Genomic DNA, 24,024 nt, shown 5'->3' with positions numbered 1-24,024 from the left:
GAGGGAAGCTTAATATCCAGAACATAAAAAGAACTTAATCACAAAAAAGCAAGCAATTTTTTAAAATGTGGAAAGGATTTGAATAGACCCTCTCAAAAGAAGAAATACGAATGGCCCATAAATACACGAAAAAATGCTCACTACCATTAGTCATCAAGGAAAATGTTTTCTTGGGTGTTCTAAGGTACCTATGTAGTCTTGGAGGGCAGTGCACGACCCCTTTATTTTCGGGCTTGTGGAGAGTTCTCCTGCAAACCTCTGCACAGTGCCTGGGCAGGGGAAGAGTAGTATCAGAGGGAGGCACGGATGGGGAGCCCAAGACAGTTGGGCCATAGCAAGCTGATGCGCGCGGGGCGAACGAAGGAGGAGACCCAGGACTGCGGGCCGGCGGCCCACGGGCGTGCAGGACCAGGGGCGGGGTCCCCAGGGCTGGTGGAGGAGGAGCAGGAAGGCGGAGCCAGGAGGAGGGCCCGCCTTCGGAGCAGGCGCCGCACGGCCCCGCCCACCGTCTCCAGGACGCGGGCTCGCGTAGCGGCGCTTTCCGCCGGGAGTCTGCAGCCACGGGTCCGCGTCCCCGCGTCCCCGCCCCAGCCGTGGAGGAGCCCGGCCCTGGTGCAGGTAACCACCCGCACGTCCCTCCCGCAGGCCCCCGGCCTCCGCCCCTCGCTGCCCGCCCGGGGCATCCTAGGTCCCGATACCTCCCGCCGTGCGCGTCCGAGGCCTCCCTCGCCCTTGCGGTCTCCCGCCTCCGACCGGCCCTGGCCCCTGGCGATGCGGCCGCCCTCCTGTTGTCTGCCAGCCTCCTCAGCCAGGTCCCCCGCCACCCCGGCCCTGGTCCCTTCGCGCTGCGGCCGCCGGGTCCTGAGACAGGGAGGTCCCTCTGCGTGCCCGCGGGAGGCCTGGGCCCGCACCCCTGCACCTCTTGGTTGCAGCCGAGCCTTTTCGTAGGCCCCGAGGGACGCCCCCGAGGGTTCCTTGGGGTGACTGCTGCCGCAGCGTCACCAGGAGACCGACTGGTGACCCTGGTTGGTGGTAAAGTGAACACTGAGGTATGGATGCGATTTCCTAGGGTGTCTGCGGTGGAAAGCAGAACTTGAATTAGTCCTTTGAAATTGCATTCACCGATTTGTTTTCAAGAAAGGCGGCCCCTGTAGACCTTTGTATTGTATTACTCCTCCTAATATATTTTGTGGGATCGATTTTTCTTTAATTTTATTTTTGTTCGGTGACATTTGTTTTTAAACATCCACTAGCATTAGTGTTTTGAGAGGCAGTGCAGTATGTAGCAGAAACAGCCGCTGTATAACAAGAGGTGATTTTTAGAGTTCTTCAAGATGGAAGTCCTCATGGCTCCATCCTCAAAATCTAAAGTGATTAACTATCTGTATCCTTTATGTTTTAATTGAAGATCTTAAGTATATACGTCTGGAGTATCTTAAAGCAAATCCCTCAGGTAGATTCTTAAGTATATACTGTATCTGTGATACCTAGAAGATGTAAGGACTCCTTTTTAAAAAATATATACATATGTGCCATAATAGAATTGTCACACAGCACCAAAATTAACATTAATTCCTTGACACCATCCAGTAGACTAGTAGACTCAAGTCTGTTAGAATAGCCACTGATATATTCTAATGTCTTATTGAATCATGTTCAATTTTCCCCAATTGTCTTTTTAAATTATTTTAAAATAATTTCACATTTACAGAAAATAATTTAAAGTACTCTACTTCCCCCCCCCCCAGATTAGCCAGTTTATATTTGTTCATGCTTTATTCTGTTTATACATGTGCATACATATGCTATCTAGAAGCCATTTTGACTTTCAAAATACTTTTTTTTTCCTAAACTATTTGAGAGTGGGTTGGGTATGTCATGCATTCACGTATTCATCTTTATAATACTCAATATAACATGTATTTCCTTAGAGCAATGATGCTCTTTTTTATAATCAAGCACGATTGTCAAATTTGGAAAATTTAGCATTGGCACATCACTTTTATCTATGTTGTAGTTTATATTCTAATTTTGCCAGTTGTCAGAATAATGCTTTTTGGAGGTGGGTACCAGGGATTGAATCAGGGGCACTGGACCACTGATCCACATTTTCATCCCTATTTTATATATATATATATATATATATATATATATATATATAATTGATTGTTCAAAACATTACATAGCTCTTGAACAGCATGGTACTGGTACCATAACCTATTTTATATTTTTATTTAGGAACAAGGGCTCACTGAGTTGCCTAGCTGCCTCCCTTTTGCTGAGGTTGGCTTTGAACTCTCAATCCTCCTGCCTTGCTTGGCCTCCTGAACTGCTGGGATTACAGGCATGTGCCATTGCACACGCCTGTCTCAGAATGATGTTCTTTTTAAAAATATTTTTAACTGTGTTTGGACACAATATCTTTATTTTATTTATTTATTTTATGTGGTGCTGAGAATCGAACCCAGTGCCTCGAACATTCTAGGCAAGCACTCTACCACTGAACCACAACTTCATCTGCCCAGAATAATGTTCTTTATAGCGTATTTTCTTTTCTGTTGCAGGATGCAGTACAGAGAATTATTCCATTTACTTACCTTGAATAGATAATCATGTTTAATTTAATTTTTTTTGTAGTTGTAGATGGACAGAATGCCTTTATTTTATTTGTTTATTTTTATGTGGTACTGAGGATCAAACCCAGTGCCTCATGCATGCTAGGCAAGTGCTCCGCCACTGAGCTACAGTCCCAGTCCCAATCATGTTTAACTTGAGACAACTCCTGAACCTTTGTTTCTCATGACACTGACATTTTTAAGAAATTATAACCCATTATTTGGTGTCATTTTTCTGAATTTTTTTTTAATGAATAGACTTAGATTAGCATTTTGAGGTTGGAATACTATATAAGCAAATCTATCCTTTTTCAGATGATAACATCTAGAAGAGCATCATGTCTACCCCTTATATGGTTAAGATGTTATTCCTTTTCTCCATTGTACTACTAGTTTTTCTTTTCAAATTAATAAGTAATTTGTAGGGAGATACTTGCAGACTATGTAAATATCCCGTTCCTTATCAGACTTCTACTCTGCTTGATTTAGCATCTGTTGTTGATAAATGTGGCCCAAGAATCAGTTTTCCTATAATGTTTGCAAAATGGTAACTTTCCACATCTGCCACTTTTATCAGTATAATCATTAGTAAGCTATAACATGTTGAGCACTTATTGCTCACTATCCCAGATGTGTTCCTTCAAACACATTCCTTGTTTTTTTTTTTAATGGGGTAGAGATTGAACCTAAGGTCTTAAATGTTTAGTGTGTATTTTTTTTTTTTTAAATACACAAGGATATTCTCCTGCCTAACTGCAGGAAAACCACTCACATGAGAAAACGAATGCATCACAACCATTGAATTCCTAGTTTCTCTTCATTTTCGAGTTTTCCCAGTTGTCCATTATATTACTCTTTATAATATGATGAAGTCTACAGTTACTCATTGCATTTAGTCATCTGGTCTTTTTGGGACTGTTTCCTCAGCCTTTTCATGACTTTCATGACCTTGATACCTTTGAAGCTTATAGATCAGTTATTTTGTAGCATCCCTTAGTTTGGGCTTATCTGATGTTTCCTTTTGATTGGATTCAGGTTATACATTTTTACAACATATGTCCAGAGGTCTTCTCATTTCACCTATTAGTTGGCACATGATTTCCATTTCTCCCATTTCTAATAGCATTCATTTTGATCATTGGATTAAATGGAGTCTGCCTTGCTCCTATGCAAATATCTTGTTTTCCATCAAATGTCATATTTATTCATTTTTGTGGATTCAGTTTCCTATTTCAATACATTAGTATAATACTTTATTTGTTTTTAGAGATGGGGTCTTGCTTTGTTGCTCAGCCTAAGCCTCTCAAAGAGGTGAGACTATAGGCAAGTGATACTGCACCAGCTTAAAATTCATTTTGATGCTCAGTTATTCTCAGTTGGGTCAGTGAAACTCCCTTTTACAATGATTTCTGTGTCCTCTTTCTACTTGGGCCCTAGCTTACTGTGCAGGGCTGTCCAACTGTGTGATCATCCTTCCAAGATTCTCCTAATGGCCATTCTCCCAAGGTTATGCTGTCCCACTCTGCCTGTACTCTCATGCCTCATGCATATTAGGGCCTTCACCTGAGTATCCTCTTCACTCTGCTTGGCTCTAATGGACTATTCTTGGCCTCTGCCATAGCCATCCCACCCCACTCAGTGTGGGGCTTGTCAGGCATCTTTCACTTCATGCTATCTCAGGACTTTGTTTTTCTTTGAGCTAGTTGGGGCTTTCCCACAGCTTGGTGGGCTCTGGGCATTAGATGGCTTATGCAGTGATTGGTGCTTCATGGGTAATTATTCCTAGGAGCAAGGTAGAAGGTGTATTATCTTTTATGATTTAGCCTTAGAAAATGCATAGCATCACTTCCATTGTACTCTCTTAGTCATATAATCATAAAATCTGGCCCTACATCAGAGGAGGAGGCAAAGACCACAGCACTCAGTGGGAAATGTATCAAAGTCACAGTATAAGCATTTGAGATGCAAGATTTTGGGCTGGGCACGGTGGCGCACACCTATAATTCCAGTTGCTCAGGAAGCTGAGGCAGGAGGAGGATCGTGAGTTCAGAGCCAGCCTCAGCAATGATGAGACGTAAGCAACTCAGTGAGACCCTGTCTCTAAGTAAAACACAAAATAGGGCTGGGGATGTGGCTCAGTGGTTTAATACTCCTGAGTTCAATCCCAGGTACCCCCCCCAAAAATAGATTTTATTGTAGCCATCTTTGCCAATCGCAGTCTGCCACAGTGAGCAAAGGAAATGACATAGATAGAAACTTTGTCATCAGGATCCTTCCCAGTTCATATTTATCTTTATTGTATGAAAAATAACTTATTAAGAGGCCAAATACATTTTGCCTGGCTATTTAAGACATGAGATATTAAATGATTCCTCAGTGTCTTACCTTAAATTGTTAACTTACAGGGCTGGGATTATGGCTCAGTGGTAGAGCACTTGCCTAGCATGTGTGAGGCTACTGTATTCTGCTGATTCTCAGCACTGCATATAAGTAAATAAAATAAAGGTCCACTGACAACTAAGAAATATTTTTTTTTAAAAAAAAGAGTTAACTTACTTGAGCTATTGAAAAAGTAATTATCAAAACTTTATGAAAATTCTAAATTTAGATGCTTAATAAACTATTATTACTATTATTTTCAGCATCTTATGAATGGTTTTTACTTAATTAGCCATTGATATCTCAACAAGCATGGAGATAAGATTAGAAGTTTTGACATCAACAAGTATCAAGCAGAAAAAACCCTGGCCTAGAATTTCCTGGTTGGGACAGGTGAGTTTTTCCTTGCTCATACAATACCAGTTTTATATACGTTAAGTGTGTGTGTTTTTTCTGTAAGATATAGGATGTCCTAGAAGCTCAAAGAAATCTAGCAGCAATTTTAGAGAATTTCTTGCCCCCCCGAACAGGGTTTTGCTTGTGTTTTGTTTTTGTTACAAGCAAGTTAGCTTCAGAAAGTTAGGTGGTCTGTCTAGAAGAAAATTTTTACTTTCAGAAAAGTTTTTTCTTTGTTATGTTTAAGTAGGGTAAGATGGTATATATCAAAAGGAAATGTTTAGTCTCCTGAAACTCCTCTAGTTGAATATTGGAGTGTTTCTTACTACTGTGATTTTCATGACTCTGGCTCATCAGAGCTAAGACAGAAGAGATGAGCCACATGTGTCAATAATCCAGGAACACCATTCATAAAATCTAACGTAGGTTCTTTACCTTAGGGAAAGTGGTGTGTGTGTGTGTGTGTGTGTGTGTTTTATATATAATAAATAGTGATTAATGAAATAAATAAAATGTCAAGTTTTCTGTGAGAAATTTTATCACTAATTATCAGGCATTTTCAATCTTTATGACACATCAGAATCATCTGAACAGGTTATTAAAACAGATTGTGGTGTACAACCAGAGATTTGAAAAATTGTGCTCTATGTGTGTAATGTGGATTGTAATGCATTCTGTTATCATATATAACAAATTAAAATTAAAAAAAAAAAAACACCACCAAGTTTCCAATTCTGCATCTTTTGGAGGGTTGTGTAGTTTGCATTTCTGACAGATTCTCAGAAGCTGCTTGCCTCCAGGATGTACAAAACCAAGGTTCATTCAAAACAGCCTACTTTTGCTGGGCATGGTGGTGCACACCTGTGATCCCAGTGACTTGGGAGACGGATGCAGGAGGATCACAAGTTCAAGACCAACTTCTGCAAGTTAACAAGACTCAGTGTCAAAGAATAAAAAGGTCTGGGGATGTAGCTCAATGGTAAAGTGTCCCTGGGATCAGTCTTCTGTATCGAAAAGTAAAATAAGTAAATAAATAAACAGCTTACTTGTTCTAATCAACAGATGATCTGTGTCAAGGGTTTATGAATTTTTGAAGCCATATTCATGTTAATCTAGTAAATCATAAAAACTTACCAATACTACTTTTAAAACTGATAAGAGATTAAGCAGTGGGAAACAGTTTTGGCTAGCAGAATTGGAAGATACTCCTATAATGTTAAATTTCAAAGAAATTTCAGTGTGGCTGTTAGGCCACCTTACTTATTTTTTATAGTGTTGGGGGTGGAACCCAGGGCCTCATGCATGCTAGGGAAGAGCTCTAGCACTGAGCCACACCCCAGCCCATAAGAGTTTTAAAATGGCATAAAAAATCTTTAAATTACTATAGAAGAGCAACTTTAGTGTTTATTTTATGATTTGTGATATAAACTACAATCTTTCCTAAGTGTTATTTTGTTTTCCCTTCTGACATAATTAATTAATTAATTTATTTTTAAAATTATTTATTTATTTATTTTTAAATATATCTTTCCTACTTTATTTATTTTTATTTTTTTTAAAGAGAGAGTGAGAGAGAGAATTTTTTTTAATATTCATTTTTCAGTTATTGGCGAACACAACATCTTTGTTTGTATGTGGTGCTGAGGATTGAACCCGGGCCTCACGCATGCCAGGCGAGCGCACTACCGTTTGAGCCACATCCCCAGCCCCTGGCATAATTTATTTAGACATTAGATAAGAAGTTGAATTAATTTTGGAATCACCTAATCCTTCACATGTTTTTTTTTCTCTTAGGAAAATGAAGCTGTTTTTCTTTTGGATGGTAAATTCATAAATGAGATTAATTTGCTGTCAGGAAGAACAAAGAAGATTCCTAGTCTGCAGACTTTTTTGAAGAATGTTTTTGTCCTGACAACATCCAGTAATGGTTAAGTAATGCAGATATTTTTAAAAGGCTAAACTTACTGTGTTTTTTAAAAACTTAGAGCAATATTAAGAGATACATTAGGTTAAGAATTGCATTTCTTTTGAATGCAGATGCCTGGTTGGCTGGGGTACTCACCACTGGGGAGCTTTTCCTTTGGAACAAAGATCAAGATTGTTTGAAAACTCTACAAGTAACTGAACAGCCTAAGGAAATGATAAAAGCCTCTGTAGGTGGGGACTTTTTATTTGTTAAGTTGGTTTAACTGGGAGAAACAAAAGGAAAAGAGGATGAAACATTTTTCTATTATTTTGAAAATGTATCTCTGTGTGCATTTGCGCATATATATGTTTCTATATATATGTTTTTAAATTTTTTGGTAGTGTTTTTCTGTGATACCTATGTTTATCTATGATACCTAGATAAAACTTGAAGAAAAGTCTGCATGCCTAACATTCTGCAATAAGTGGGTTCCTAATGCCATATAAGAAGTCTGGGAGAATTTAGACTTAGAGGTTTAATTGGGTGATTTGTTTTGTTTTATTTGTTAATTAGGAAGCTCTTCAAGACTACACTTGTATGTTTCTGGAAATGGAAAAAGAGTTCTGCTTATAGCACCTTCTGGATGTGTATTTCTTTGGGAATATTTGGAATTAAAGAATATTGTATCTTCAAAAAGCCTCGTATTGGTGGGTCAGTGGTCCCAGATCATACCTGAAGAAGCAGTTCTTTTGCCTTCCACTGATGACAAAGAAGCTGTAGTGAATGCTGTTTTTGTAGAAAATGAGGTAAAATCCAAAGCAGACGATGTGGCAGGAGTTGAGATCTCATGCTCTAGGAACAGACCCTGTCTGAGAAGCTATTTAGTGGAGGGTGTGATGATATAGTTGTCCGTCTCTAATCAATTATCATAGATGTTGTGAAATTATTGTATGGATAAGATACACTTCTTGAATCACATTTAAACAAGTGTTTATTAGAAATGAGAACTTTTCCTCCCTAATTTAAAATACAACTTGTTTTGTAATTTGTCAAGCTAGAATTGGTGGTATTAAATAAACCTTTTAATACTCAGGAAACAACAGATTTATTAACTAAAAATAAAATATTTAATATAGCTGTGTGGTACTCTGCATGTGTGGCTTAACATCTCATCTAATCTGTATTAGAAATTGCATTTTGAAGTTTTATTGCCACTGCTAATTGGGGTGATGCTATAATATATATAACTTAAAAGTAGTAAAAAAGAGAAAAATAGCCATTTAAGAATTGACTACTTACAGAACATGTATAAGACCCTGAGTTCAATCCCCAGCACTGCTCCCCATCCCCCCCCAAAAAAGAAAAACTTTTGACTTATAGTCACAATAAATGGCAGTGTTTAATTTTTAAAAATTGGAAAAAAATGATACATACTATTTGTGCATTTTATGGGGGTAAATTATGGTAATTTGATACATGTATATATTATGCAATAAATAAACTTAATAAGTATTTATGTGTTTAAAAATAAATATTTTTTTTTTTTTTGGGAGGGCTGGGGGTGTGGCTCAGTGACAGAGCGTTTGCCCTGCACATGTAAGGCATTGGGTTTGATCCTCAGCACCATATAAAAATAAACAAACAAAATAAAGATATTGTGTCCATCTGTAACTAAAAAATTAAATTAAAAGAAATTTTTAAAAATTTGTTGAATGACCTTTAGTTTATTTATGTATTTATATGAGAGGATAAGAATTGAACCCAATACCTCACATTCTAGGCAAGTGCTCTACCCCTGAGCTATAACCACTGCCCCCAAAATAAATATTTTTTTTATGTGTTGTGAATTTCATACTCTCATTTTGAAGTTTATCATAGGTTATTTTAATCAGTAATTATCCTCATGTACTACAGAAAAACCAGAACTATTTCCTCTTCTCTAGAGTTTTTTGTTACCCCTTATTGAAGTTCTTGAGAAGATAAACTGCAACCTGAGGGACTGGACTGGACTGTTGCTTGGTAGTAGAGCACATGCTTAGCATGTATAAGACCCTGGATTCAATCCCCAACACCAAACCTCTCTTCCACCCCTAGTCCCCACCTGATTTCCCATTTGGGATCTGTCTCTGACTCCAAAAAAAAAAAAAAAAAAATTACTTAGTTTTTAATTTAATGTTAAGAATAAAAATATATTGCCAGGTGTGGTAGTACACACCTGTAATCCCAAGGACTTGGGAGGCTGAGGCAGGAGGATTATAAATTTAAGGCCAGCCTCAGTGACTTGTGAGGCTCAAAACAATTTAGCAAGATCCTGTCTCTCAATAAAACTAAAAAATGCTATGATGTACCTCAGTGATAAAGTACCCCTGGGTTCAATCCCTGGTACAAAAAAAAAATATAACCAGGGTCCCAATAGTTTTCATTTGTTTATTTATGATGAGAAATATGTTTTTTGTACCTTGATTTATTTTCATATTAATTTTATACTAAAATATATTAAATTTATCTACAGTTATTTGGTGACTGCTGCCTGTGTTCATTTACATTTTATTCTGGGGAATGCCTGAAGTTAACGTTTCTAGCAATTCGGTGGCATGAGAATGTATTTACCCCTTTAAGGTGAGGTAAATGTTTGCTTCTTTCTTATTTTCTGTCCCTTTTAAAATATCATTATCTTTTGGTTGTATGCAATTAAGATTTGTAAATGTTAGTGTGAATTTCAGTTTCTGAGGCTTCACAAATCCTTTTTCCCACCTTTCATTTCTAAATGTTTTAAAGTTTTTCTTATTTTTTGTTCTGTTTATCTTTTTGAAAGTGAGAACATGTAAAAGACAAGCCATGCTGTAGTTTCCTTGTCTTAAAGCTACAAGAACAACTACATTATGGAAAGTCACATATACTGTTGTGCATTTTAAATGCTCAAGTGCTTCTTTTGGGGGGGCGGGAAACTAGGGATTGAAGCCAGGTGTGCTTAATCATTGAACTACATCCCAGTCTTTTTTATTTTTTATTTTGAGACGGGGGCTCACTAAGTTGCTGAAACTGGCATTGAATTCATGATCTTCCTGCCTCATCCTCTAGAGCTACTAAGATTGCAGTCATATGCCACCACACCTGGCTCAAGTGCTTTTTTTAAAAATATTTTTATTAGTTGTTTATGAAATTTTAAATTTTATTTATTTATTTGTATGTGGTGTTGTAATCGATCCCAGTGATTCACACATGTTAGGCAAACGCTCTACCATGGAGTCATAATCCCAGCCCCCATCAAGTGCTTTTTAATTAAAATAGTTTTATTCTAAAAAGTTCAATAAAATATAAAAATACATTAGAAGCTCATAAAGTCTAGGATTTAATAAAATTTTAAAAATTTTTATGCCAATAGTACTTTATTAAAATTTTATTAAGATACTTTACATGAAATGAAAAACCTTTTTTTCAATCAATAATTTTTTTTTAATAGCAAATGGGGGCATTTTTAAATTTTTATTTATTTTTTATATGATGCTGAGGATGGAACCCAGGGCCTCACATGTACAAGGCAAGCGCTCAGTCACTGAGTCACAATTCCAGCCCCAATCAATAAATCTTAAGTGTGCAACAATATAGACTTTGACAAATATATACATCTATGTAATTATTACTCAGATGAAATGTAGAACATTAACAGTATCCAAAAAATTTCCTTTTTAACTTCTTTAATCCTTGTGAAATCGTTTGCTATGATATAAAATGTGATTATCTAAACATTTAATTGAAGCAGATGTATTTAGGATTGACTGTGAAACCTGGCTCTATTAACAAACTCTGATATTGAACATGTTTAATTGACTCATAGCTAATCTTTTGTGCCCTGGATAAAATAACTTATCTTTCTCCTTCTCCTCTGCCCTCCTCTTTCTCCTTCCCCCTCCCTCTTCCCTCTTCCCTCCTCTTCCTTTTTCTATCCCTTTCTTCTCCATCTCTAAGAGGCCTAATTGCGCACTTTTAGGGATTTAAGTGGACTCTATACTTTTTTTTAACTCATTAACGCATTCCAGGCGAGCGCACTACCGTTTGAGCCACATCCCCAGCCCTAGGGGGATCTCTTGAACTTAGGGATTTAAGCCCATCTTGGGCTGTATAGTGAGAATCCGTCTCAAAAACAAACAACCCCTCTAAAGTGTTGCTATGCTTCCTGTGTTCAATTATTTATTACTTTCTTAGGTCATTGCCCTACCATGTTCATTGGGCACAACAGGATTGTCTTCTGAGTAGTCTGATTCCCACATGTGAATCCATAAAGTCAAGAGGAGCACTAATTTCTGCATTTTCAAGAGATGGCCTCACCCTAGCAGTAACTCTTAATCAGACAGACCCAAAGGTCAGTAAATCTAATCTGTGTTGGAAGATACTCTGAAAGAATTTGCTCCAGCTTTGAGACTTATTTTCCTTCATGACAGTTTTTTTTCCTATTACTTAATGTTCTTTAAATTGGTGTTATCCCTCCCTCTGCTCCCCCAGAATTGAATACAGTGCCACACACCTGCTAAGGAAGCACACTTCCACTGAGTTACACCCTAAACTCAGTCCTAAATTGATGTTTTCTAATGCAGCTTGCCATGTGGATTAGTACGGTTATTTAAGTTAGCTGCCATAATTTTCAGAAGTTTTTCTTTAGAAGTGAAAAGAGGGTTAGGGAAAAGAAGAAAGAAGAGTAGAACAGTAACTGTGATCTTCTTAAGGTGGAATAGAAAAGAGCAAGGAATTGTAGGGGGTCAGTACTGTCTTATCAATTGGAAAGACTTCCTAGATGGTTTATAATAATGACAGATCTTTGTCAGATCTTTGAGTTGTAAATAATGATTACAGTAAAATAATTATAATGTTTTTGTGGTATTGTTTTCCTTCTAGGCAACTCAGGTATTATTTATAAACACAGTGAATTTTGTTACTCTCTGTGGTAGCCTTAAAGGATGTAGTAATAAGAATCCTGTGGTTCCAGCTACACTTGTCAGGTACAGATTCTGATTATTTTTCTCAGTAGTACTTTCATTTTCTTTTCCAACAGCTTAAGAAGTTGAACACTAATAATTCCATAGGTATCATTTAGACAGGGGCTACTTCTTTAAGCATTTGTGCTTGATAAATTCTTAAAGCTGCTTTATATAAGGAAAGCCTTAATAATTTTTCAGAAGGATCTGGTGGGAGTAGGAAATTCATGAATGTATCTTTTCTCTTTCATTGTTTTCTATGTCGTCCTAGAAGGAATGGGATCATACATAGGTAGAGAAGTATTGGGTGTAATTGGAGGGGCTGAAATGAAGAAGCCTGGGCTGAGTAGATCATTATTCTCTGAGGCATGCTAACATATTTATTACCTCCTGAATGGTTGCATCTTGTATTGCCGCAACATTGTTGGCTACTTTGGATGTCACATGAGCTACCAATAGGACATATGCAGGATTATAGAGTATGAAGATTTTCTCCTAGAGCTCCTGACTTTCTTTTCTTAATACTTTTCTGTGCTATTTCTGAATTTTCTGGTCACCCAATCCTCCTTCTTCATTTTCTTTCCTTCTCCAACGGTTCCTTCCCAGAAGTATCACTAATCTCGGGTCAGTGGTCAGTTTGAGTTAGTTATCCATCATTTTCATGAGGCAGAGCTGCTTTTTGTTCTTGTGAAACATTTACATTATCAGGTAGTTAAAAGAGTGGTGATAGTGACACCTTTGGGAGGAGACAAGTTCTCCTGTTGAGCACTCTAGCAAGCTGCAGGACAGGCACAGCCTTGAAATCTGTCCATAGATCTTGGTTGTAGACTCCATTAGAAAATTCATTCTAATTAAAATGTGACTAAACATCTCACTCCAGGGAGTATTTCCATTTTTAAATTGCTTATGAATCTTAATAAATTTCTAGTTAGGATAGTGTTGCAATAGATGTCTATGAGCAAGCTCTTTTTTCTAGGAAGTAAAATTCATGAAGTAGCTGTGACAGTTGCTTTCTATCAATTTCTTAACCCTTGTGTTTTGAAATATCTCACTCCTATATGATACAGCCCATTATAAACTGTTGAATACATTGTAGAAAGTCCTATCTAAACATGATGTGCCATGCTCTTTCTAGGTCCTATTGGGTAGGTGATGTCAGCTGGACGCATGATAGTCTTTTCCTGGCTTGTGTGTTAAAACGTGGTTCCCTGCTGTTATTGACCTGCCAAGGTGAATTGCTAACATTAATTACATTTGGTTGCTCTATTGAATTTGGGCCAGCAGAATTTATTCCTCTTCATCCACTAATAACATATAGGTGAGACATTTGAGTTGTTTTATTTTCAAAAGTTTTTCTCTTTTGGTATTACTTTTACTGTGTATTTTCAAAAATAATTTCATCTTCAATTTGTCTTTTTCTTTCTTTGAGTTTGTCATCTCAATATCTGTTTCTTATTTATAGTTTTCTTCTATTTCTTTTTGTGGCTTAATCGTGGTGAAAATTTGACATTGTGACTATGTGAGTATAAGTTATTTAAATATGCAATAGTACTACAAATCTGTTTTTTATATAAAAGATAATAAAAGTCTGATATGACTTTTATTGTTGTGAAAGAATAGCATATAGATAAGTTAATAACTCAAAATTAACTATACATGGATTGCACTTCTACCCAAAGGGTGGAAATTGTTGGTAATGGATAAAAGACTTTAGAATTTAGCCATGTTTTAAAATTTTAATTGTGAAATAAGGTAGCAGTTTGGCTTTGGAGCCAGATGGATCAAGATTCAAATGTTGGTTTTCTACTTCATTGAATTGTTCAGTTGTTCTTTAAATCTCATTTTTTTTCCCTTGTGAAATGAAGATGAGGAAGTGCAGTAAGATGATATAGTTACATAATTATAAATCACTAAGTGAGGTTCTCATTTAAAGTATATAGGTATTCATTATTTTGAAATTAGAAAAGTGTATAAAATGATATGCTCCTATAATTCTATTCCTTGAGGAACAATTAACATTTTAGTATGTTGTCATCCAAATTTTAAAAAATATATATGTAGCATTTATTATAATAACAATGTTAATTTCTTTTTTAACACAAGATAAACTATATGATATATGCTCTTTACTACTTTGCTATTTGATAGCATCTCTTACATATTTTTCCATTTTAGATATTATTTCTAATGGTTCTATAGATTTCTGTGGTGTGTGTATACTACAGTTAACCAGTATCCTATTGAAGGCCATTTGGCTAATAAAAAAGCTGGTTAAGAAATCTGATTAATTTTCTAACAAGACAAAAAGTACCATAAATTTATCTCCCTTTACATATATATGTTTATATATATATATATATATATATATATATATATATAGAGAGAGAGAGAGAGAGAGAGAGAGAGAGAGAGAGTTGTAGATGGACACAATACCTTCATTTTATTTGTTTATTTTATTTTTTAATTTTTAAATTTTTTAATATTTATTTTTCAGTTTTTGGTAGACACAACATTTTATTTTATTTTTATGTTCTTATCAGTTTATTTGTTTATTTTTATCTGGTGCTGGGGATCAAACTCAGTGCCTCACACGTGCTGGGCAAGCGCTCAACTCCGGTCCACTTCCTTTATAAAGTCTCAAACTTAATAAGCAGTGATATTAAATAATTAGAACCAGGAATACCATTAAATCAATATATATGTATATTTAAGTGGAAATTCACTCAGATTTAAAGATGATAAAATTTTACTCATCATTATCCTTTCTAAACATTCATCTGAGTTTCTTTTTCTTACCCCTCTTTAATAACAAGTATACTAAGAACTGTTAATTATATCCCTAAAAGTATATTTAAATATATTATAAAAGAATGTTAACTATTTAACTTTCTTTAGTAATAAAAATAAACTACCTTCATTCTTTTCTGAAATAAATTGTATTTTGTTAAAAACAAAACAGTAAATGGCACAATTCCAGGGGAAAAATTAAAAACTTTTAATAGTGTTTAATCACTATGTTATATTTTCTTCACAGATATGTATACATTTAATATTTTAATGTGTTTTTCATCTACTTGCTTTCTTATCATTATGTAATTTTTAGATGTTATTTTGCTTTTTCTTTGGAATAATATAGTTGTTTTAAAAGATCTTCTCTTACTGATTCTTGAATTCTAATGTTTGTTTGCTAGACCACAGCACTTTACATTTCAAGATTCAAATAATACTGTAGATTCATCAGCTTCTGATAGTGACCCTATGAGACAGAGGTTTTCTATAAAAGCACACTCACGGTTACCCTACTTCATTATTTCTGATGGATACATGATCACAACTCTTCGATTTCTTGATAACCTGTCTCCTTCAGTGCTCATGAGATCACTTCTACTTGATTCAACCCAGAGGCTTGAGAAAACATACCAAAGTGTGATGTTGTCTAAGGTATAGTGCTTTTTGGTATCATTGGTAATGTTGCCTTCTTTTTGAAGTCGAAACTATACTAACAGTAATGTTCTTTATGTACAGTCAATCAGAGAATTTTTAATTGCATATAATAGAATAAATATAAATTTTGTTCTTGGAAATCTTTTCTCTTTTCATCTATAGCCAAAAGGCAAAGGATTGAACTTGCAATCACTGGATTCCCTAAGGTCTAGCCTGTTAAAACAGCAAGGAAATGAAAGTTCAGCTGATTCTACTGTCCCCAAGTTTTTGCAAACAGAAGAAACAATAAAGTTAAGTGAAAAAACAGATTTTCAGGTACTTTGAACAATTACATCCTGACCATATTCCAGGAAACACATTTTGTTTTTCACTTGTTAAAGGGAAGAGAAATTTGAGAATATCACAGTGATTCTACTTATGAAGATTTAAATGGTATTAAGTGTAATCTTTTCCTTTATGTTTAGGACTTTGAAGCAGAAGAAACTAATGAAGGCAAATACTTTCCAAACACCTTATTTCCTTTTTGGAGCCAAAAAAGTGATCCTCTGTTTATCAGTGCCAAGGAGGGAAGATTGGAATTTGCATCTATGTTTGATACAATACATGCAAAGGATGATATTAAGGAGACAGACAAAACCATTACAGAACTGCATTCTATTCAGAAAAATCTTCTTGCAGCATGGACTGTAGGAATTTCAAAAAATGTGATAGAAAAAAGTTTAATGTTAAATTATACAGTAGTTTGTATCACCCATTTTTTCTACATTCTTCAGTTTGTAAAGTGTCCTTTCCCAAAACTTAGTATTTTTTTAAGCAAGATTCCAAAACATAATTCATGGGTACTTTGTATCTTCCAGCTTTTTCATCAGTGTTTATCCACCCAGTATTGGGATATGAGATATAGGCAAGACGTGAGACATTTGATAAAACTGACCTCAAATACTATAAAGCTTTTGCTGACTCAGCAACAAAAGGGTCACTTACTCTCAGAGAAACTTTTTGCCTGCTTTTATTTACTCAGAATGGTAGCTGACAATTTAGATGGCATATATCAGCTTCAACCTGAAGTTATTTCAGCATCAGCTGATGGAAGTAGAACAACAGATCAAGATTCATTGGTGGTATCTATTTTTCAAATGTTTCAAGACAGTAGTTCTCAGGAAAACTGGTCTTGGAAGTCATCTTTCAAGATTCATCCTCAAGTAACAAATCTTGTTCAACAACCAAGTCACAGGTATAATTATCTAATTTATTATTAAAATACCATTAGATTTTCCAAACTGTAAAATTTATTATTTTAAAGTATACTGCTCAGTGGTTTTTCATATAAGATTGTGAAACTATTAGTACTAATTCTAACATATTTTTAGGGCTTAGGATATAGCTCAGTTGGTAGAGTGCTTGCCTCACATGCACAAGGCCCTGGGTTCAATCCCAGCACCACACACACATACAAAATTTATTATGTACATAAAAACATCTTGTTATACCTGATAGATATATATAATTTTATTTGCCTATCAAAAAATATTTTAGGATTTATGCCAAATGTCATATAGCACACTCCTTTTTTTTTTTTTGGACTTAGTTAAGTACTATTAAAAAAGTGACCAAAGACACACAAAACTTTGTTAAGATTTTTTTCATATGTATTATGCATTTTTAATCATAATGTATTTAAGTCAGATCAATATATGTTATGATAGCAGTGAAGAATACAGGTAGAAAAATAAGATGAGGGAGCTAAACTCATTACTAGTTTGAAACTTGGTTTTGATGATTACCTAATTTTATGTGCAGATTGATTGCTCTCTGGAGAATATTGTACAAAAAAACTTTATGGTATCAAGCACAGTTAAGTCGAAGAATTCCTGAAGGTGACGGACAGTTAATTGAAAATATAGCAAATGAAGCATCTACTGTCAAATCCTTGTTATGTCATATACAGGCTAATTTACAGACTGCTGGAGATCACTTGAACCAGGCCCTAGAACTTACATCAATCCATGGTCAGTGTCTTTTAAAGAATATCTATCTCTGTAAATGAATGAAATAATTAACTGGACTTTGGTTTCTTAATTGGCTGCAATTTATTTGTTGTTCAAAATATTTTCTGGCTGAGATATATTTATTGAATTTTTGAACAATAAATTTTTATAAATTAATGTAATTAACTATGTCTAATTATTGGTTAAAAACTTCTTAGGTGAAGAATGTTTTCTGTTAGGATCATATGAAAAGTCTATTCAACTGTGGAAGAAAGCTCTAGAAGAAACCCAAGAGACAGGTAGGGGGGTATTAAAAAATGATACATGCCATAATATTGGTGAGAATATGTATTAATTTGCTGCAGAGCTCTGAAATAATTCCAGCATTCAAAGTGCTCACAGTACCCTAATGCCCAGGTAGAACATCTGTTTTGTCAACTTGACTATCAGAAATACTTATTTAAAATTATTTTTAGTCTTGAAATTTGTGCCACTAGGAATCTTTTCAGTGACCTCTGGGAAGTCTCTTGTCCTGTTTTTGGTTGTTGCTAGAGCTGAAACCTGTGGTTGATTGTTAATGGAGACCAATGAGATTTGGATCCTGAATAAAATAATGTTTATTTTTTGTTGTTGTATAGAGGTACTACACATATCCAAATGCGAAACTGTAGACCAAATATTTTACCACCTTCTTGGGGAAACCTGGAACTGAGCCTCCTTGTCCTTAACTGATATAAGAATGTCCTGCTGGTTAAATATATTGTTGGGTTAAATATGATTTACATGGAGTTTTTGATAAACATAAGCAACTCTAGAAACTGGTAACATCTTTTATGATATAGGGCTCAGAGTGTGGCTGAGATAACAGAAATTCTCAGCTGGTAAGCCTGGAGCTAGCCCTGATTGCAACTAGTACATGGTCAGATTGGGCCAATTATTACCTTTTTTGTGGGGGAATTGGGTATTGAACCCTGGGCACTTAACCATTGAGCCACACCCCCTGCCATTATTATTATTATTTTTTGAAACAGGATCTTATTAAGTTGCTTAGGACCTTGCTAAATTGCTTAGGTTGGCCATGAACTTGCGATCCTCCTGCCTCAGCTTTCCCCAGTCACTGGGATTATAGGTGTATACCACCAATACCAGCTGGGCCAATTATTACATTTATTTTCTGGCTCTTGTGGCTTTGTATGCCTCATTTATTCATCCATCATTTAATTAGTATGTATTTGTGCCTGCTGTCTGCCTAGTACTATACAAGGGACTAGGGATAACTGAAATAAAAAACAAATTTATCCTCAAATTGCCCACTTTTAACTTCTCTCTTTATGTTGTGTGGTAGGTCCTGGGAGCACAGAAGACCATTTTACACCATCTAGGTTTGGGGCACAAACAGTCTGGAGAAAAACTGGGGGGATTGATATTTAAAATTGAATATAAATTGGCCAGTTAAGGCAGTGGAGATGGTTTAATAGAGGAAATAGCAGTCTAAAAAAAAAAAAAAAAAAAAGACCTTAGGAACCAAGACAGTTTGACAAACCACAAGTAGTTTAGTAGGACTAGATTATATGACACATAGGTGATGTTGGTGATAAGACAGTGAGAGGTGATGGAGAACAGATGGTGGAGAAAGGTCTTTCATGGAGTCGGAATGGTTAAGACTTTTTTTTTTTTTTTTTTGTAGGAAAGGGACCTGTTCAAATGAATGGATAAGTTCTACTATAACAAGATTTTTCAACTTTACAATGACCTTAAAGTAAAATACCTTCAGTAGAAACCTTACTTCAGATTTTGCATTTTGATATTTTCTGGGCTGGCAGTACATGGTATATAAGATACACTCTTCCTTATGCTGGCCAGTGGCAGTGAGTCACAGCTCCCAGTCAGCTATGTGATCACAGGGTAAACAACTGATGCTCTGTGGTGCACTGTGTTGCTAAGCTGTGATGTTCCATGAGTTGGATGTATAAGTGCATTATTTTATTTATTTATTTATTTATTTGTGATACTCAGGGTTGAACCCAGGGCCTTATGCATGCTGGATAAATGCCCTACCACTGAGCCACACCAACCCTTGTAAGTGCATTTCTGACTCAGAATATTTCTGAGGATAGTTTTATGGGAAGTTACATGTGGGCAATTTGAGGGAAAATTTGAGGGCAAATCATGATGTGACCTTATGGTAAATCAAAGGATATGTGTGTAAGCCATTTAGAAAAGCCACTTTGATAGCTTGTGAAGGGTCAGTTGTAGGACTGTGGTGTAACATTGTGGGTTTTACCTAGAAGCAGGGAAATTAGTGAGATGAACCAAAACAATGTCAAAGGTAATGAAATGGAAGTCACAGTTGACAAATATTTAATAAGTTTGATCAGCTGGACTTGTGATTCAGTACATTTGAAAAAATTTCATGTAGTTCTCAGACTTAGGAATTATCCAGTTGAATGAAGGAGGGTAGCATTCAGAGAGATGGGCAGTTCTGGATGAAAAAAAGTTTTCATTATGAGTTTTTTTTGTTTTAAATTTTTTATTTGTTTTAATTAGTTATACATGACAGTACAATGACCTTGACATATCATACATTATGAGTTCTATTGTGAATATTTTATTTATAACTTTTAACCACTAGGAATGGCTACTAGTAATATAGAAAGTGGCAGAGGCTTCATAAGAAAATTCTTTTTCTTTTTTTTTTTTTAAATAGTTTCATTATGTTAGCCTTGAACTTCCAGGCTCAAGTGATACTTCTGCCTCAGTCTCCTCAGTAATTGGGACTAAAGTGGGTGTCACCATGCCTGGCTACTTTCTTATGAAAGTAAGCCAGAATTTGGCAGATGGGGCTAATTTGCTGTTCCCAGGGTACCATTAAGAACCCAGGCTTGCTGGGCTCTATGGTATACATCTGTAATTCAGCAGCTCAGGAGGCTGAAGCAGGAGGATCACAAGTTCAAAAAAAGCCTCAGCAACTTAGCGAGACCCTGTCTCTAAATAAAATATAAAAAAGGGTTGGGGATATGGCTCAGTGGTTAAGTACCCCAGGTTCAATCTTTGGTAAAGAAGAAAAGAACACAGGTTCCTTTTCGGGCATTTTGGCACACACCTGTAATCCAGGTTGAGGCAGGAGGATCACAAGTTTGAGGCTAGCCTCAGCAATTTAGCAAGGCCCTAATCAACTTAGTGAGACACTATCTCAAAAATAAAAAATAAAAAGGCCTAGGGATGTAACTCAGTGGTAAAGCACCACTGGGTCATAATTCCCAGTAACCCTTCCTCCCCAAAACAAACAAAAAAAGAACCCAGACTCCTTTGGTATTTCTGTTATCCTTGGTGCATTATTTCCAATTTTAAGACGCATTACATGGAATAAATGGCTGTTGGAGTTCTAGCCATCACATCCATGTTCTAGGTTATTCTTATTGTTTCTTCTCCTTTACGAAGTCTCTTTGACTATCTCTTGGATATATGAATGGCTCTTTGGGGGTATTGTGACATGTTTCCTTCTATTCCATACCCTGGGTACCTGATATAGAAGTCATTTGTGGACCTGAGTTCTGAGATGATGAGAATTTGCATCTCTCTTTGGAAGAAATCTTAGTCATTCTAGGGCTTAATGAAAGAAAGTAAAACTGAAAAAAGACGAAGTATTGCTTACCTGTTATTAAAAAAAATCTTTTATTAAAGTTTAAAACTGAAGTATTGAAGTATGAAACTGAAAAGTTATTTTTCTGAAACTATGCACACGTGTTATCTCAGCTACTCAGAAGTCTGAGGTAGGAGTTATCACAAATTTGAAGCCAGCCTCAGCAATTTAGCAATGCCCTGTTTCAAAAAATAAAAAAGACAGGAATTGTAGCTCAGTGGTAGAGCTCCCCTGGATTCAATCCCCAGTACCACAATAACAAACAACAAAACCCAGAAAGACCAAAAACCAGATACTGAAGGGTATATACATTACAAGTGTGCAGCTTGATGAATTTTCACAAGTTGTATCCTTCTGTTTGCCTAGCACTAGACAAAGAGCATTCTCTTGTTAATTTGCTTTTAAGGTAAGCTTAATTCTTTCCTGTTTCAGGAGGAAGAAGGACCTGTTTTTTTCAGATACGCTATTATCTATCTCTATTATACTGCTACCTTTATAGCTATAATTTAAATGATGCTCAAGGATTATGTGATCAGCTAGTAAGAGAAATACTGAGATGGTCCCAACTAACTGTTAAAGAAAATGAAGATTGTTCAGGTATGCTTTTAAAAACTCAATACATTTAATCTTGTTAATTCATATTTAGGGGATTCTATAAGACATTGCTTATACATAAATGTCAACTCTCCTGCCTCAACATTGAATAAGTTATGTTACATTTTGGACTGTCAGTTTCTCAGTAACAAGGATCATACTGAGTTTTTTGTTTTGTTCATTTTTAATTGTAAGATCTCCACATTATAGCAATAATTGCCTGCTGAACTGATATAAATATTCTCTTATACCCCATTTATTAGATACAATATCAGGTATCCAGTATTTTTCCTTAATATGTTTATATTTTCTTTAAATGTTGCTGAAAGTGGTTTAGAACGTCATGTAATCACTTTCTGAGGCATTCTGAGTATTCTTTAATTTGTGTAAGAGACTGTAGAGTATCTGGATTGTGTGTTTTCAAAGCCATATATTTAAATTAAACAGAAAGCAGAGAGGAAAATATTTATGAATGAACACTTAATATATTTATAATGATTAAAGGGTAATCGGCTGTTAGCTATATACCGCACACACATGAATGTGCCTGAAAGGCCCAAAGTAGCAGAACTTTCTAAATAGATCAGATCTTTCTAAATAGAGTTCATATTATTTTTAATATGGAAATCTTATGTTTTTATGTATATACTTACTATTATTGTTGTTATTATTATTTGCAGTGCTGTAGATCAAACGTATGACCTTACACATGATAGGCAAATGCTCCATTATTGAACTATACTAACAGCCCCATATCTTTTTAAATTTTAGTGTTTAGGGTTGGGGTTGTGGCTCAATGGTAGAGTGCTTACCTAGCATGTGTGAGGTCCTGGGTTTGATCCTCAGCACCACATAAAGATAAATAAATAAAGGTATTATGTCCATCTATAACTAAAAAATATTTTAAAAATTTGTGTTTATTATGACATTCATTTAAACAATTTTGAAAATATGAAAAAAATATAAAGAAAATTACAGTGTATTACCTTTTTGTTTAGGGCCTTTCAGTGTGTGTGTGTGTGTGTGTGTGTGTGTATTTTCCCATTATTGTACATTTTAAGCTTTTGCCACACATTTACTGTTTTAAAGAATGCTTTAGTGTATGTAAATCTTTGTGAACACCATAATTTCTTTAGGAATCGGGTAGTCACAATTGAAGATTTTCTGTTTCTGTTGTCAAGTTACCTTCTAGAAAGGTTGACTGGCTGTGTATGAATGAGACTTTTGTGTATGTTTTTTTTTTCTGGTATTGGGAATAGAACCCAGTAGTACTTTATCTCTGAGCTACATCTCCAGCCATTTTTAATTATTTTTTAATGGATATTTTATTTTATTTATTTATATGTGGTGCTGAGGATCTAACCCAGGCCTTACACATGCCAGGCAAGTGCTCTACCACTGAGCCAAAACTCCAGCCCCCCTTTTTAATTTAATACAGGGTCTCACAGAGTTGCTTAGGGCCTCACTACGTTGCTGAGGCTGGCCTTGAACTTGTGATCCTCCTTCCTCACTTTTTTTTTTTTTAGTTGTAGATGTACACACAATATCTTTGTTTATTTATTTGTTTTTTATGTGGTGCTGAGGTTGGAACCCAGAGCCTCACATGTTCGAGGCAAGCACTCTACCACTGAGCTACAGCCCCAGCCCCTCCTTCCTCATCCTTTGAGTTGCTGGGATTATAGGCATGCACCATTGCACCCAGCTTTTTAAATGATTGGATATCTTCATTTTCTTCATCAGTTGTCTTTACATGATTTAGCTTCAGTAGTTCATTTGTTTTATTATTATTATTATTTTCTTTGGTACCTGGGATTAAACTCAGGACATTCAACCACTGAGCCACATTCCCAGCCTTTTTTTTTTGTATTTTACTGAGTTGCTTAGTGCCTCGCCATTGCTGATGCTGGCTTTCAATTTACGATCCTCCTGTCTCAGCCTCCTGAGCGGCTGGGATTACAGGCGTGCACTATCTGGCCCAGATGTTTCATTTTTAAATGATACTTCTTTAAAATATAGTAAGCAGGGCTAGGGTTGTGGTTCAGTGGTAGAGTGCTCACCTAGCATGTGTGAGGCCCTGGGTTCGATC

General features: G+C 35.8%; 1 protein-coding gene across 13 annotated transcripts in view; it reads left to right on the top strand.

Annotated features, from left to right (window-relative positions):
• The first annotated feature begins 466 nt into the window (after positions 1 to 466).
• Positions 467 to 24,024, top strand: part of Cplane1 (ciliogenesis and planar polarity effector complex subunit 1) — a 140,400-nt gene continuing 116,842 nt past the window's right edge. For 10 of the 13 annotated variants that reach the window (XR_013424144.1, XM_078017589.1, XM_078017599.1 and 7 more), the window contains exons 1-15: positions 467 to 618; positions 5,258 to 5,387; positions 7,185 to 7,317; positions 7,428 to 7,547; positions 7,870 to 8,102; positions 9,809 to 9,915; positions 11,503 to 11,659; positions 12,190 to 12,293; positions 13,405 to 13,587; positions 15,461 to 15,710; positions 15,876 to 16,028; positions 16,178 to 16,947; positions 17,514 to 17,722; positions 17,920 to 18,000; positions 21,777 to 21,941. Coding sequence is in view for 12 of the 13 variants with exons in the window: in XM_078017589.1 (XP_077873715.1) it covers positions 5,307 to 5,387; positions 7,185 to 7,317; positions 7,428 to 7,547; positions 7,870 to 8,102; positions 9,809 to 9,915; positions 11,503 to 11,659; positions 12,190 to 12,293; positions 13,405 to 13,587; positions 15,461 to 15,710; positions 15,876 to 16,028; positions 16,178 to 16,947; positions 17,514 to 17,722; positions 17,920 to 18,000; positions 21,777 to 21,941 (2,746 nt within the window). In the remaining variant the exon portion in view is untranslated. Of the gene's footprint in view, positions 619 to 5,257; positions 5,388 to 7,184; positions 7,318 to 7,427; positions 7,548 to 7,869; positions 8,103 to 9,808; positions 9,916 to 11,502; positions 11,660 to 12,189; positions 12,294 to 13,404; positions 13,588 to 15,460; positions 15,711 to 15,875; positions 16,029 to 16,177; positions 16,948 to 17,513; positions 17,723 to 17,919; positions 18,001 to 21,776; positions 21,942 to 24,024 lie in introns of those variants that run through there. The other 3 variants (XM_078017547.1, XM_078017592.1, XM_078017596.1) reach the window with 3 other exon arrangements.

The sequence above is a fragment of the Ictidomys tridecemlineatus genome, chromosome 1 (assembly GCF_052094955.1).
Source record: "Ictidomys tridecemlineatus isolate mIctTri1 chromosome 1, mIctTri1.hap1, whole genome shotgun sequence".
Classification (NCBI taxonomy): domain Eukaryota; kingdom Metazoa; phylum Chordata; class Mammalia; order Rodentia; family Sciuridae; genus Ictidomys; species Ictidomys tridecemlineatus.
Note: the sequence above shows the minus strand (reverse complement) of the source record. Positions and strands in the feature narration are given on the sequence as shown.